This window comes from Empidonax traillii, unplaced genomic scaffold (assembly GCF_003031625.1).
Source record: "Empidonax traillii isolate 1590-97213 ecotype Southwest subspecies unplaced genomic scaffold, ASM303162v1 scaffold1448:size107159, whole genome shotgun sequence".
Lineage (NCBI taxonomy): Eukaryota > Metazoa > Chordata > Aves > Passeriformes > Tyrannidae > Empidonax > Empidonax traillii.
Window position 1 is genome coordinate 20,513 of NW_020956641.1, and position 16,048 is coordinate 36,560.

Below are 16,048 nucleotides of genomic sequence, written 5' to 3' on the forward strand. Positions count from 1 at the left end.
CCCCATCCCAAGGAATAACAGTCCTGACAGACTCCCAGATCTGCCCCAGAGCAGGTGCGAGAGCAGTGTAAGAGCATTATTTAAGCACAACAATCTGAGTGTCTTAACTATGGATTCCAAGATTAGGCAGCCGTTTAAGCCGACCAGCTCTGCCCTCACCTCCGTGCTGGGATCAGTCCCCTCCTCCCAACCAAAATACAGCCCTTTCAGCTGTTCAATCTGCAGGGTTTTTTTCTGCTGCTGCTCCACCTCCCTCCCTCCTGCAGTGTGGAAGCAACTTTGAGATGCTGGGATTGTGCTGTGCAGGATGCAAGAAGCGTGTCATGGAAGCAAAGCCCGATGACCCAAAAGCTTACAATAAAATAAATAAAAATAAAAATAATAATAATTAAAAAAGGTGTTTTTCAAAGAGCAGCTAAGAAGCATTTTAATGGAAGCAAACACTCGGAGGAAGTTCAAAAAGCCATGGTTTTGTGGATGACAACTGGTGTAAAAGGAGTTCACTTACAGGTACTAATTTCCAATACCATTTGGAAGGAGACTGCTCAGGAAGCAAGGAAAGGAAGGTGGGAATAGGAAAGGAACATCAGCAATGCAAGTTAAAAGCAGTAATATTTAAATGCACTTCAGCAATAAGCACTTTCATATTTTAGAGGGGTTGTAGCCTAGAAATGTAAAGATATTAAAATGAGCCCCAAGAGTCAACAGAGTCAAATAATTAAAGGGATCCTTCAGACTATGCATAAGCTTGTAAATTAAACAGCTCTTTATTTTTGAAGGCTCTTATTTTCCATAAAAGGCACTCACATGAAAATTAAACAATTGTGCCTCATTCAAATGTCACACTTTGATCCCCTTTGTCCAGCAATGTAAATTTGAGGAAAGAGCATATTATTTGTAATTTATGAAATCATAAACTGGGAGCTCAGAGAGCTGACAGACATTAAGTTTGACATTCTCCAGAAATGAAAGTGTGCTATATTTTGCAATACGAGTGCATTGTGATATAATTTCAAGGGGAAAAAGCTGGAAAAAACTACAAACACACGCATATAACACTTGAATGCCAAGAGTATCCTTACTGGACAGAACCTGAATAAGTCTCTGAATATACACTAGACAAATAACCCATGCAAAAAAAAAAAAATATGCCCCCAAAGCTTTCAAAATATATAAGATATATTTTGTGCCGTGAAAGCTGAGTCACATTTACCCATGTACAGGTGATGCAAGTTATTTTAAGGTGAAACAAGTTGTTTTCATCCAACTGAAACTTAAAGGAAAGTTTAGGAAGATACCAGTGGGCTCCAAAGGTAAGGAAGGGCACTGATGACAAACAAACCAAACTGGATGCACAAAACCTCAGGAGTTTTGAGGGCTGGAGCCCTCACATTTCTCTGACAAAGAAAATACTGATATTTAAATCCATTCCTCATCAACACACAATATCATGACTGAAGACAAATTTGTGTTACCTTTTGATGCCCTGGACTTTCCATGAGTTGCTGTTTTAATTTAATCTCCTTCTCTGTTATCTCTCTCATTTTAAGGTTCACCTGAAAGGACATTGCATAGAAAGTAAATTAAAATACATCTGAAAATCTTTCCACAAGTCAAGAGTTCTTCCTCCCATGGAATGGTCAATCCATTCTACAAACATTAAAGTTCACAGAATAACATGTTGCAACAATTTTCTAGAGCAACTCTCTATTAACAGTAGCTGTAATCACAACTAGGGAATCCTGGGATTGCAAGGAGACATTCTCCTTGGAATGTGACTCTGGTGTCACTCAGAAGGGTTACAGTAACTTGACTGCTGCCCTTGGAAAAGTTTCAGGATCTCTGGTGAATGTGTTCAAGCTGGTCAGAATTAACTCCACCCTGTTATTTAACATGAAACGATGCTTCACCTAAAAAATTCCCACCTCACAGCAGCCTGTCTGAAAATAAAGAACCCAATTTCTACAGTTCCTAATTACCTTCCTTATTTTAAAATTTACCAGCTTCACTCATCCCTAAGTAAAAGGAATCACAGAGTGGAAAGAGGTGATAGAAATGCACCGGTGAGAAAGATGGAAGGAAGACACTCATCAGAATAATTTTAAATATCTGAAAAGTGACAATAAGACAGGCATGCTTCCCCCAAAGTAAATATTACCTTGTTAATCCAGAAAACCATTGCATCCTCCAAGTCATAGGGCAGTTCTTTAGAGGCACTGAACGTCGAGAAGCGCTTGACACTCGCCACCACCTTCTCAATGCTGATCATTTCCACGGTGTAGGCCATCATGAGAGCATCAATCATTGCCATATGAGAACTCTGAAAGGGGAAAACGAGGAGGATTGGAAAATAAAACCCTTCTTAAAGACTGGTGGGTAACACACAGGTACCCCTGGAATGGCAGGCGGTGCAGGGAGTTCGGGAGAATTTATTCCAAAGTGGAGAACACTGGATTTACAAGGAAAAACTTCTAACAGTGCTGCAAAAAGCACTGGGCCTGAGCAAGACATGCCTATTGTTCTCTTCCAGGCCTTTATCTTTGTTACATCTGAGGGTTTATCTCTCCTCATACCAGAGACTGCAAGATTCCTCTGGAATCCAGAAGGAAAAAAAAAAAAACCATCCACCTGTCCTTGAGAAAGTGACTTCTCCTTAGGCTTCCTAAGCAAAACAAGCCCTAATCTCCTCGTTACAGATCTTCCAGCAGGGTGTTCTAACTGTATTTAAAATCAAAACACTCCTGAACTTAGCGACCTAGAAACGACGAGCTCTCCCCTCCTCTTCCCACTTTAACTAGTGTTTAAATAAAAGGCAGCTCGTTAGCGGATTTAATTAAGCTCACCATCTTGATTGGTGCCGAGCCCAGATCGGACTCAGACACAGGTGTGTCATCGCTCTCCATGACGTAAATCCCCTTCCGAGACAGGGCCTGGATGACGGACTGGTGGCCCTGCAGAGCTGCCACCTGGTCACCCTTGAGGATGAGGCTGCAGACGCGGCAGTACAGCTCGCTGGACAGCAGCAGCTTGATCACCGGGGGCTTGATGTGCTCCTGCTCGTACTGGTCGATGTAAAACGGGTCCTTCAGCTCCTCGGGGACGTTGTCTGAAACAGCAGAGAAAAAAGTCTGGTTATTGTGTGTTAGTGGGAGTTGATTTTTTGGGGGATTATAACTGTTTAGGGCACGGGGCGGCTGGAGAGAAAGGGACCTGGGGGTGCTGAGCGACAGCAGCTGAACACGAGCCACGTACCAAGAAGGACAATGGATCCTGGCTTGGATCAGGAATTGTGTGGCAGCAGGAGCAGGGCAGTGATCCTGCCCCCTGTGCTGGGCACTGGTGAGGCCACACCTCGATTGCTGTGCCCAGCTCTGGGCCATCAGTTCATGGAGGGGCTGGAGAGTGTCCAGAGAAGGGCAATGAGGCTGCGACAGCACAACTGCAAAGCTCAGTCACCGCCAAACTGAACGAGAAAACTAAACCACCAACTGGTTCTGAACTGCCAAAATCCACCAAAAGACCAAAATATCGGACTAAAACCTCGAGCCCTTCACAAACAGTTTGCCAACCAGCCCAGTCTCCAGTGAGCTGATGGGCTCACTGATCCCACTCCACTGGGACTAAACAGGAGCTTTAAAAATTCACTTCTTTTGGCTTGGCACGATTTTCACAGGTTGTATCGGGATTTTATTAAACTGAACACAGATCCTGAGTAATTTGAATGCAATTAACAACACAGAAGACCTGACCCTTTCACACCCCCAACCATAAAGACCCTTTTGCTGCTGCCCAGGAGAGAAAGGCACTGACAACAACTAATATTCCAGTCACTCTAAACATGTCTCAGAGGTTTCAAATCCATCCCAAAATAAATACTTTTACTCATATCCAGTAACCAGCTCAGGAGCTGTTGATCTTTATCATGGCTTAGCAGGAATAATGAGAGTCTGCAACCCCAAGAAAAATATTTTCCAGCCTCAAGTGTATTGTCTTAATAGGAACCTGACATTTCCTAATTTTCAGACATAAAATTCTATCTAATTCTATCCAGCCACTCTGAATATCTTTCCCCAAAGTCACTCCAGTGGTTCATTTTAAATACCTACATCTACGGTTAAAATAATTATTAATTTACTTTTCATTCAGCTTGTTACCAGAATAATTCAGTTTTCCCATTCCAAAGAATTCCTACCCACAGCACATCTTTAAACTGCAATTAAAAAAAAAAAAAAAAAAAGCCACACAATATTTGTACACTGCTCAAACTTCCATTTCTAAAGACCCAAAAACCTAACTGCAAAGCAGCTCCCACAATTCAGCACCTCGAGTTCATTACAAGCAGCTACACCTTCAACAACCAAAGCCACTTTGCTTTGTGCCAGAATTATTCGTGAAAGGCAATAATACAAGTTCATAAAATATCCATGAAGGTTGGACATCTCTGGCAGAGCGTTAGCACCACTCCGAGTTTGAAAGGCTTTTTTTTTTTTTTTGAAACCACCCAAAAAACCCAAAACAAAAACAAAAACCACAAAAAAAGAAAAAAAAACACCAAAAACCCCACAAACAAACAAACAAACAAACAAACAAAACAAAACAAACCCCACCAAATTCCAAATGTCTGAGAGGTGAAGCACTCAGGTTGATGGTCAGTGTGACAGGGGCAGTCAGCTCTCCCACAGCAATTTTCGATTAAACCAGCTCTGTTTCAATGATTTTTAAAAGCCTTTTCTAGCACTAAATAGATCTGGTTCCCAGTGAGGAGATTCCATGTCACAGAAATCAATATATTTAAAAAAAAACCCAACCACAAAACCCCCAAACAATGCAAAACAAACAAACAAACAAAAAAACAAACACCCTTGTATTTTATCTGCTGTTGATCACTCTGCCCAGCCAAGAAATCCGAAATCTTTGTCTTCTATACTGAAGAAACCTCCACGTTCCTGATCTGCAGATGAGTGCTTAAGGCCTGGATGGATTTGGATTGACCAGGATTAAAGACAACTCAGGGTGGGAATAACTCCCAGCACCAGGATTAATAATCTGAATACTCTCAGAGGAAGTCACTCATCAACATTAAGCCTCCCATAATAGCAACTTATTTCACAGTAAACACTTGCCCAGTTTTATTTTCTACACCATCTTCAGCCAGCTGAATTTATCTGTGACCCACAGACAAATAACTTCTGTAACTCATTTAATGTCCTGACAAGGCAGACCCAGGGAAATTTTAATATATAAAAACCATCTCAAAGCTCAAGCTTCTGGTTTTTCCCAGTGTGCTTTCTGGGTTGTTTCCCCAGGTAAATGTTTGCATCAGCATCAAGGCAGGTTTTAGAGTTGCCAGTTTTTAGGCAAACTGAGAGTTCTAAAGATGAAACTTGAAAACTATCAGTGTTTTTATAGTCATTTAAAACCAGCACATAACCTGCAATCAGCTCTGGGAAGGTGAAAATCATTAATTCAGTATTTTATCAAGAACTGTTGGAGAATTTACCACTTTACTTGATATCAGAGTTGATATCTTTCACACATGGGATTAATGTAAATTGTACACCCTATTCATGAGTTGCATGCAGTCAGCTCATTACAGAGCAAAAAATGCTCATTTTTGCTGCTTCCCACACTTACAAACCAAAGTAATATCATATTTTTTCCAAGATCCAGCAGCATAAACTCCTGAGTGTTCTTGCCCTGCTGAGCCTGCTGGGGAGGCACCTCCACCAGCTCTTTGTGTAAGAGAGGAGGGACCCAAAAATAAACCCCCCTGATTCCTCATGATGCAATTCCTTCACTCTGTGCCATCATAGCAGTGAGTCCTAATCTCCCAAAAACCGTCAGTTCCCAGTGTAAATCACCAAGTGCAACATCATTTAGAGGATTAGAAAAATCACTTCACTTGCAACGACCAGCAGAGAGACAATTATTGCTCCTTGCTTCAAGGAGGGGGGGAAACCTCTCCTTTATCATCTCACTTACAAAAAGCTGCTCAAAGACAACCACCTGATAAGGACACATCCAGCAATCCGAAGCGATGTGAGTTATCCCTGGAACTGCTGCAGTGGATACACCCCAGATGTTCTGTTACCTGCAGAAGCACGAAGAACTGGTTTGCCATGGAAAGAGAGCCAAAGTGGGCTGGTGAACAGCAGAGAGCTCATTCAAATTCTGGGTAGGATTTCACTGGGATGGGTATCTGTTCCCAGAGTTATTCACCGCTGCATGGGTGAACTCCAAGCTGCAGAGCATGAGCGCAAACTACACGTTCTCAGCACTGAGAGCAGCTGAATTAAACCCACTCTTTTTGGTGGTTCTGGTTCCAGCACCGGACTTATAAAGCCTGGAAGTGATCTGGAATAGGGCACAGCAACATTTCCATACAACAGGCAGGGAAAAGCCAAGCTGAAGGCTTTAGGAAGAGCTGGGAGAGTGACCGCACTCATTATCATATCTTTTGATCCAGCACAAAGCCACAAACCTGCAGGAAGCAGGAGAGACAAAATGATAATTACCCCTGTAAACTCCACACAATAACGCTCAGTGTTTATGAAACAGCTGCTATTAAAGAAACAAATGTTTAGCTATTGAAGATTTGCTAAACATAAGAGCTTCCTTACATGCATTTCTGCTACCAACCTGAGCAGAAAGCTGACAAAGAAGAGCAGGGAATCCAGGGATTTATGCTCTTCAGCCCAGGAAAACAGGCTCACACTGCTCCTGCCAACCAGCAGCTATTACAGCACTGCAAAACCTTATTTAACAAGTAAGTTTAAAGCACTTCAAAGACCAAAAAAAGCCCAACTTGCATTTCCCCTCCACTGCATTACATTAGCTCTTGGCTTTCCTGGCTGCATTTGCCAAAGGTCTCAGGCTACTGTCAGCATTAAGTCTGGAAACTAAAGCTCCCAGGCCTGATGAATAAGTAAAACCCACTGAGATCCTTTTGAAAAATCCGAATTTTACACCCTGTTTTACAGAGGCAACAACATTTGTCATGGAAAGGGCTGGGAACAACCCCCTGCTCCCAGCAAGCTGCAACACTGAGACACTTCCATATGCTCCTTCAATATCTGAATTTTAACATGATGGTGGAAAACATCATTTCTACACATAAATTAACGCTGCACCAACTAAAGCCGCCGAGAAATCAGAATTTTCCCTTGTCGTTGTCTGTTTTCTCAAGTGGTACCAAATGAAAACACGAAATCAAACCCCATTTTCTCAGGCCACTGTCTCAGCTAAAGGGACTTGGAATCTTCCAAGGGCAGGTTTCCAGATGTTTGTGCACTGAGGGATCCATGTCAGTACACCCAGATTTATCTGGGGAGATGGATGATGCTGAATGGGGCAACACCTTCCTTCACAACATCCTTTCCCTCTGTTTTTCTGGAATTCTGACAAACAGTTGTAGGACCTCCCTCTGGGGGCCATCTGTGCCAACCAGGCATCCACCAGAGCCAGGAGCTGCAGATTCCAGGAGCAAACCATTCATCCTGGGCAAGAAGAGGGGTTTGTCTCACAGAATTTCTGCAGTTCCAGTTGTTTGGCTACCAAAATTCTCTTTGCATGGCCAGGAGGAGAAAAAAAGAGGAGTGAACCATCAAATGAAACAAAGCCCCAACTAGGAGCTCAAATCTAAATTATTTGTCATGTATGCTCCCAGCGATTTGTCCTTGAGGGAAGAAAAACCCCAACAAAACAAAGGATGAAGAATTTTCCTTCTTAAATGCCAATTTAGAGGTGGGGAATTCAAATATCCTGTACCAGTAAAGAGAAAATACAGTTGCAAGCAAAACCTGCAGCGGTGAATGACTTTCAGTGACAATCACATTGCTGTTCTTGACCCTCAGCCTTACTCAGATCAAAATGAAATCCAAAATATTCATCAGGATTTGAAAGATCGAGGCACGAAATTTTGTCAATTCACATGCAGCAAATCCCAACCCAACATTTCAGGAAAACACCCTTAATCAGCCACATGAAGGCAGTTATGGAAACCTTATCAGGTAAGATTTACTTCAGAACACGTTTTAATATTTTGAACAGAGAAACATTTTTGTTACCAAATTAACCAGAAATTAGTCCAAAATAATAAAAAAAGCCCCCAAAATCTTCCATCTGCACAGTGAGATTTTAAATAAGAAAATCACTCATTGAACATCATCCATCATCTTAAAACAGAGACGTAACCCTGAGAGATGACAAGTAACGCATCGAGTATCAAAAATTATTCCAAATTCTAATCACATAGGAAACCTTCTTAAACCCATCCCTCTATGAATTAAAGAGGCTTATAAATTTCGAGGGATTGTGCAATGCTATTCCAGCAGAAATGGCTAAACATGTGACAACGACTCGCAGGAGCCATTTCAAAAAAAAATCAAACTACATTTCCAGGGGCCACAGTCCTGCAAAAAGATGCACACGGACACCAATCCTGACTCGCTGCAGCAGCACCAACAGCACAACACAGAAAAAAAATTATCTTTTCCTATTGTTTGTGGCCTTCAACTGCTGTTAAATGCAACCTGCACAAGCTTAAATGCAAGCAGAAAAGCTGGCAGAGGCTGCTCCAGCCAGAGATCCCGTCCCTGTCACGGGGAAAAGCTGTTTCACTTTAATCCTTGGTCCAAGGGAAGCCAAATACTTTTACAACCAAAGTCTGCGTTGCCAAGTGCACAAACAGACTTGCCATTAAGCAATTAACTGGTCCAAGAGGTCCAGACACAACCACGAGTTGTGGAGCCCCAGCTGACACCACCCAGAGGCCACCGAGCTCCCTCTGCAGCGCAGGAGCAGCGCCAGTCCCTTCCCTTCCCTTCCCTTCGGGATCGGCTTCTCTGGGAAACAAAGTCACAGCAACACACACACGGTTGCATCTCCAGGCCTGGAATATCCATTTTTATCGCTGATGGCTACAAAAGTTTCAGGCAACGTTACAAACAATTCCGGCAAGCGAGAAATATTTACATCGGGAAATGCCTGTTCCGTTCTTCCAAGTTATCAGTGTTTTATTGATGCCCTCCCCAAATTCCCACGTTTTGGTTTTTTTTTTTTTGAGGGGGTGTTTTTTTTTGTCTCTTGTTGCCTGTAACAAAACACCTTCCCTGACATGAAATGCTATAAACCCATGATTTTATTTGCCCCCCCCAACCACGAGATGAGGAGGTCGCTGACAGAGTTGGAAATATTCGAAAAGGAAAATAATTTAACACAAATATTCCAGCGAGGATTAATATTTAACGGCAGGAATGGACCTCTTTTCTTCAACCTTGTCACCAAGTAAGCCAGTGCTAATCCATTAAGCATATTATGAGTTTGGAGAATTAGACTTAGATTAACAGGGCCACCTCATTTTCCAAAACAAGACTCTGTACATGGTTTTATTATATGTTTTGTTCTGGATTAAAAAAAAAAAAATAAAATCCAACCACCAGTGTGCCATCCTATTTGTTCATAATGAAGCTACTTAAACTCAAGATGGATCTAGCACATGGAGACAGATCTAGTTCAAAAGAAAAAAGCAAATTTCAACAGCTGCCAGGAAAACACTCACAAAGATACTCCAGGCATATTTATTTTTCCACGTCGGGCTGCACAGACTTTTGACAATGTGAGGGAAGGGAGGAATTCCTCTGTCACCTACAACCTGCTCCTTAATGTCACAGAACACAAACCTCCACCTGCTCATTCATTTCTTTTTCACAAAAGGAAAAGGCTGCTGAACACAAATGGATTGTATTCCAACCCATCTTGGAACCAAACCCACAGCCTGACAGGATGAAAAGTCCTAACTGAGCACACAAAGGCTGTCAAGGTCCCAGCATCCACTAGACAAGGAAACACCTAAAGCCTTCCCAGCCTGGAGGGACTCAGGGCCTGCAAGCAGAGACATAAAGCTCTGAGGAACAAAGTCTGCTTAGCTAAAGCAAGGATTTAAACATTTTGAGGCAGGCAAAGCACCTCCCAAGCACCATCTGGGAGCGTTCACCATTAGCTTTGCTGATTCAGGGCATCTCCTACAGACCCGTTATTCCTGCTGGAGGTACCAGGAAACACATAATATTAACGAGAGAACAGGCTGCCATATTATTGATATTTAAAACAAAGCCAAATTTAATTACTCCTGGAACGGCAGGGGAGACAAAAAAAAGCAAGAACAAAATCAAGAACGAGCTCCTGGCAGAGTTGATCTTACCTATTCCGTAGGCTTTAGCACAGATCCATTGTAGATTAGCAGCTATTTTTGCTCGGGCTGAATCATAGAGCTCCAAGGGGACAATCTCAACTGCACTATCCGTCAGAGCATCCATTTTTCTTCTGGTGCTATCTCCACCCGCACAAACATCAACATCCACCATCTAAAACAAAAACAAAAGGCAGCGACTTTTACACGAGCCGATTTACACGAGTCGATTCCGAGGCCACGCAGGAGAGGGGTCGCACACAACAGGCCCGGCATCCTTCGGGATTCCCACTGGGAGGGCTGATGGGGCGATTCAAAACCCACTCGGAAATCAAAGGGCATCGGAGCCCGGGGCGAGCATCCCTTTTTTGTGTGTGTGTGAAGGGCAGGGCCCGGCTCGGCGGAGAAAGGCGCAGCCCCGTCACTTGCCGAAGGGATAAAGGATGGGGCTCTCCCGAACAATGCGCGCAGGTACCACCGCCCCCTCCCCGCCCTCGGGGCAGCACCTGCGGCTCCTTCCCCCGCCGAGCCCCGGAGAAGCAGCAGAGGCTCCGCGCCCGCACGCCCATGGCCGGGCCGAGCGGCGCCCCCTCCCCGCATCCCCTCCCCGCATCCCCGGCCCCGCCCGGGCGGAGGGGGGGGAAGGAGGAGGCGGCGGCGGGGGCGGGGGAGGCGGGGAGGGGGCGCAGCCCACCCGGCGCCGGCTCCGCGCAGGGCCCCGCCGAGCCCCCCCCGCCCGCCCCGCGCGGCCTGCAGGCCCCGCCGCCTCACCTTTGCCGCGCTACCGCTGCCTCATGCCCGGGGAGGGACGGGGGCACCGCGGCGCCCTGGGTGGGGCAGGGGCGGGGAAGGGGGGGGGGGGATGACGGCCCGGCGGGCCCGGCGCCGGTGCCGGTGGCGGGGAAGGGAAGGGCAGGGAAGGGAAGGGCCGGGACGGAGCGGCCGCCGAGGGGCCGCGGCTGCCACAGCGCGCTCGGGGCCGCGCGCGCCCGCGCGCGCGCATGCGCCCGCCTCCCGCCCCGCGCGCGCGCCCTCTCTCCCTCTCTCCCTCTCTCCCGCCGCTCCCGGCGCCGGGAGCGCGCGCCCGCGCGCGCTCGGCGGGAAAAAAGGGAGAGGGAGGCGGGAGAGAGAGGGAAGGAGGGAGGGAAGGGAAGGGAAGGCGCGGAAGCGGGGGGGGGGGGGGGGGGGGGGGGGGGGGGGGGGGGGGGGGGGGGGGGGGGGGGGGAAGGAAGCGGCTGCGCGCGCGCGAGCGGGGCACGGCCGCCCTCCCGCAGCCCGCGCGCGCCGGGCAACCGTTGCCATGGCGACCGCGCCGGTCCCGCGCGCGCGCGCGGGGAGGGCGGCCCCGCCCTCACGGACCCGCCGTGATCACGGACCCACGGACCCCCACGGACCCACAGCCCATCATGGACCCACGGACCCTCACGGACCCACAGCCCATCACAGACCCACAGCCCGTCATTGCCCCACAGCCCCTCACGAACTCACAGCCCATCACGGACCCACAGCCCGTCATGGACCCACAGACCCTCACTGACCCACAGCCCATCACAGACCCACAGACCCTCACTGACCCACAGCCCATCACAGACCCACAGCCCATCATGGACCCACAGCCCATCATTGCCCCACAACCCCTCAAAGACCCACAGCCCATCATGGACCCACAGCCCCTCACAGACTCACAGCCCATCACGGACCCACAGCCCATCATTGCCCCATAGCCCCTCACAGACCCACAGCCCCTCACTGACCCGCAGCCCATTTTGGATCAAAAAGTATCAGCAACACTTTTCTTCACGTTGTTATACAAATAATCTCCCTCAAGGCTTGCTGAGTTGCTCCCTGCTCACCCCCAAAGGACATCAAAGACAGTTTTCAGCCTGGCTTACACGTCTTATGTGTTTCTTAGCAAAAAGGGAATGTATTTCCCTGCTTTATGTCATGATCTACAAAGAGAGCAGGAAATATGTGACAGGTACAACATGTGATCGTTTTTTGCTGGGTTGGAAGGGACCCACCAGGATCATCCAGTCCAGCTCCTGGCCCTGCACAGACACCCCAAACAATCTCCCCTGTCCCTCAGAGGATCATCCAAACCCTCCTGGAGCTCTGGCAGCCTTGGGGCTGTGCCCACTGCCCTGGGGAGCCTGTTCAGTGCCAACCACCCTCTGGAGGAAGAACCTTTCCCTGAGATCCAACCTGAGCCTCCCCTGACACAGCTCCAACCCTTCCCTCAAGTCCTGTTACTGGTCACAGAGAGAAGAGATGGGTGCTGCCTCTCCATGTCCCCTGGTAAGGAAGTTTTAAGACAGTGATCTCCCTTTCTGCAGGTTGAACAGACCCAATGACCTCAGCCACTCATCACAGATCTTCCCCTCCAGCCCCTCCACCATCCTCATGTCCCTCCTTTGGACACATTTAACAGCTTTAGATCTTTCCTATATCGTGGTGCCCTAAACTGCACATAGTTTTGGGCGCCACTGCGCACCAGGCTCGTGACCAAAACCAGATCCTGCAGATTAACTCACTTGACAAGTGAGTTTCAGGGCTCATCGGAGAAGTGAAGCTGCGTGATTGAACAGGGCTCCGAGCCTTTAATGCCTGTGCCCCAGAGACGAATTATCTTCATATCCATCTACTGAAACCGCGATTGCAAGTTTAGCTGCGCAACGGCAATAACAGACCGACCTTATTCTACATCATTTTGTTCTGATTCTCGTAATTATTTTTTTTTCCTGCGTGTAACTGGTAGATTATATAAATATTTCAAAATCATTAAAGATTCATTTGGGTCTGCCTTAAGATTCCACGTTCATTTCCCTGTGTCTTCTGAAAGTGCAAGGGGAGGGCACTCTGTGTCACCGGGAAACACGACCCGGCGTTCAAAGGTTATTCCAGCCTCTCTCACTCCTCCATATTATGGGATTGTGTGCAATTAAAGTGTCTTTGCAAACAAGTTGCTGGTTGTTTTATAATCTCCGTTCGAAGGGTTTGGTTTTCAGCAGGGTTGTTGGAGGCTGTCATTTCGAGGCGTTATCATCGGAACAAGCTGCTCTTGTTTTTAGATTAAGAGTTGAGGCCCAATCCAAATCCCCTCATATCTGAGAGGAGAATGTTTTCATTTTCGTGGTGGATTGGGCGTTAGATCCACGGCAGGAACGGAACGGAACTCGTAGAGCAGGTGACCTGTATCGAGGGTGAAGGTGCAACCGTGAGAAAACTGACCTACTTCTTCCTCTGACATATTTTTTCCTGGAGATAAATAATGGATTCAGTTGTTACACTTATCAGGAACAGAATACGTTCTAAGGAGGTGGCAGACTATCCCCGTGAAAGCAAGTCAGTGATCCCCGGATTCCTGAAAACCTCAGAAAAAGATCAGAAAAAAAATGGAAAAGTTTGGCTCAAGGAAATGAACAGCGTGAAGAAAAAACACACAGGGGAGTCTGGTGGTAAGAACACTCTCTTTTCCCAGGCTGCACGGAGGATCCTGACCTTGGAATTACCTCTTGCTCTCCCCCTTCCTCTCCTTTCTGCACCTCTTCCAGTCTGGTGTGGAATGTGCTGCCACTTCTTCCTCTGCAGTGACTCCCTGAAACTCTTGCTCGTGGGGGCATCTGCGCGTCCTTAAGTGGAAGCTGAAATTGATGTTTTGGGAAACTTTGCAGCTGATGATGAGGTGGTTTGTCAAGAACTCGGCATCATCCCACACCAGCGTCCTCAAACTTGTCCTGGAGATAAAAAGCCTGCACTTAAAGTGGGAGGGTCACCAGTGGATTGCTGAGCGTGTTTGCTTTTTCCCTGAGAAAACAAATGACTCTTCGGTGTTCAGAAGCAGCAAATTCATCTGTAATTTGTGTACCACTTGTTTCTCCACTACTAAACACGCTCCAAGGATTTTCTTCTGGAAAATGTTAATGCATTGCTTTGCTATATCAAATCATTTCCCTGTTAGAATCCTGGATTCCTTACACATTCGGAGTGGGAGTGCACGTGAACTGACACACTCTGCACAACTTGTCTTCCAGCACAGCTCTGAGATTAATTACTGGGAGGCAATTCCTTTGAGAAATCACCATATTCAAACACGACACCTATCCCAGGGAGCAAAGCTGAACCCGTGTGCTTGTTTTCTCCCATTGTGGATGAATTCCTGGGATTTCAGTTTCTTCCACCGTGTTTCATTTCTGAATATTGGGAGACTTCATGCAGAGTAATAATATCAGTTGCTTGGCATCCCAAGGCCATCAGATCCAAATTAATACTGTGAAAAAAAAGAAAATGTATCTTCTGTAAAAATAGAAACGTGCTGTGCCCTGGGATTGTAGAGGGTGGAGATGGTTCCTGGGTACTCAGAGGAAGAAAGAGCTTCCATTCCTAGAATTGTTTGGGTTGGAAGGGACAATAAAGTTCATCCAGTTCCACCCCCTGCCGTGGGCAGGGACACCTTCCACCAGCCCAGGTTGCTCCAAACCCCATCCAGCCTGGCCTTGGACACTTCCAGGGATGTGGCAGCCACAGCTTCTCCTCAGCAATCCATAAGGTGGTATCTGGAAAAAGGTTCTTGGCCTTCAGTCTTGCCCAACAGCTCCTGCCTGTGCTCTCCAGGCAGTGAGAGAAAGCAGTCAGTGAATGGATATTTGTTTCCTGTGATCCTCGTGGAATTTCCACCAGGGCCATGAGCGCTGGGGACGGTCCCTGCAGAGCAGCGAGCGGCTCGTGCCCACCCAGAGCCCTGGCTGGCTGCAGCTCCCTCCTCAGGGCTCTATTTTCAGCCCTGCACTAGTTTTGAACCCTGCTGGAGCTGCTTGCCCGTGGTTAATTCTGCAGGGCCTCGTTTGCCCCCGTGCTGAGCACTTAATACCCCCAGCCGGGATCGACTTAGAGCGCGGGCACGTCCAGAGGTCACAGCGTGGGGCAATGCTGGCACCGAGGAGAGAGTGGGATATGATTCTTAGGGATGGAACCATCACTTCAGTGCCATTCCCAGCACCACAGGAGCAGTTCCCGAGGCACAACAACGCTGTCAGTCATTCCTCATCTCCAGCTCCGCAGCTCCCGAGGAACACCCTGATCTGTGGCCCTGTGCACCCACAAACCGCGGCCAACCAGCAGCATTTTCCATGTCAATAAAGAAAACAGACGAAGGGCAGGTTGCAGGACTCTTGTTTCATTCATGGGCTCTTGTTTCATTCGTGCCCTCGCACTGTTTCGAAGGCAACACAGCCGTCAGGCTGATGAGTGCAACAAGTTATTCAGATTCATTTCTTTTTCACTGGCTTGGAGTGGTAGATGTGTATCAAACCCACGGAATGGGACGGGCAGGAAGCACTGGCAGCTCTTACAGAGAGGGGCTTCCCCCAGCTAGGGGTGAGCCCCGCTGCATTTAAAGGAACACTCGTGTTCAGCACTTATCTTCAAAGTGCTGTGCAAACATTAATTAATGACTCTGTTATCGCCAGGGGGAAGAGCTGGCAGAGGGAGGGGTGACAGCTCTCCCTGCTTCCCTGGGAGCCAGACCTCCCTTCCCTGGCTGGGAAGAGCGGGATGCTCCGGAGATCTCCAACAACTGCAGCTCTGGAGGAGCTGGCGGTGGGTTTTAAGTGCCTGCATTAATAATAGGAGGGGGGTTTAGCCTGTAAGATATTTTTATCTGTAAGATTATTTATTTTTAAAGTCCCTGGACTATGTTTAGGAGGATAACGGGTCGATAGCATTTACAGCCCAGCAGGTTTTCCCGGAAGACTCATCCCACCATGCCTTGTCCTTCCTCAGGCAACCCCAACCAGGGAGACCCCAGGGACGAGCTGGGTGAGTGCTGAGAGGGTTTTGAGTGTTGTCATGATCTAATTAATG

The 16,048-nt window shown here is 47.3% G+C and overlaps 1 protein-coding gene across 4 annotated transcripts in view; it reads right to left on the reverse strand.

Moving 5' to 3' along the window:
• CAMSAP1 (calmodulin regulated spectrin associated protein 1) overlaps window positions 1-16,048 on the reverse strand; it is a 36,869-nt gene that overhangs the window by 18,530 nt on the left and 2,291 nt on the right. Inside the window, exons 1-6 of one of the 4 annotated variants that reach the window (XM_027907387.1) lie at window positions 10,961-11,071; window positions 10,202-10,364; window positions 2,844-3,106; window positions 2,159-2,320; window positions 1,476-1,556; window positions 509-541 (exon numbers count right to left, since the gene is read on the reverse strand). In XM_027907387.1, coding sequence (XP_027763188.1) covers window positions 509-541; window positions 1,476-1,556; window positions 2,159-2,320; window positions 2,844-3,106; window positions 10,202-10,364 — 702 coding nt within the window. In that variant the 5' untranslated portion in view covers window positions 10,961-11,071. Of the gene's footprint in view, window positions 1-508; window positions 542-1,475; window positions 1,557-2,158; window positions 2,321-2,843; window positions 3,107-10,201; window positions 10,365-10,695; window positions 10,719-10,960; window positions 11,072-16,048 lie in introns of those variants that run through there. The other 3 variants (XM_027907389.1, XM_027907390.1, XM_027907386.1) reach the window with 3 other exon arrangements.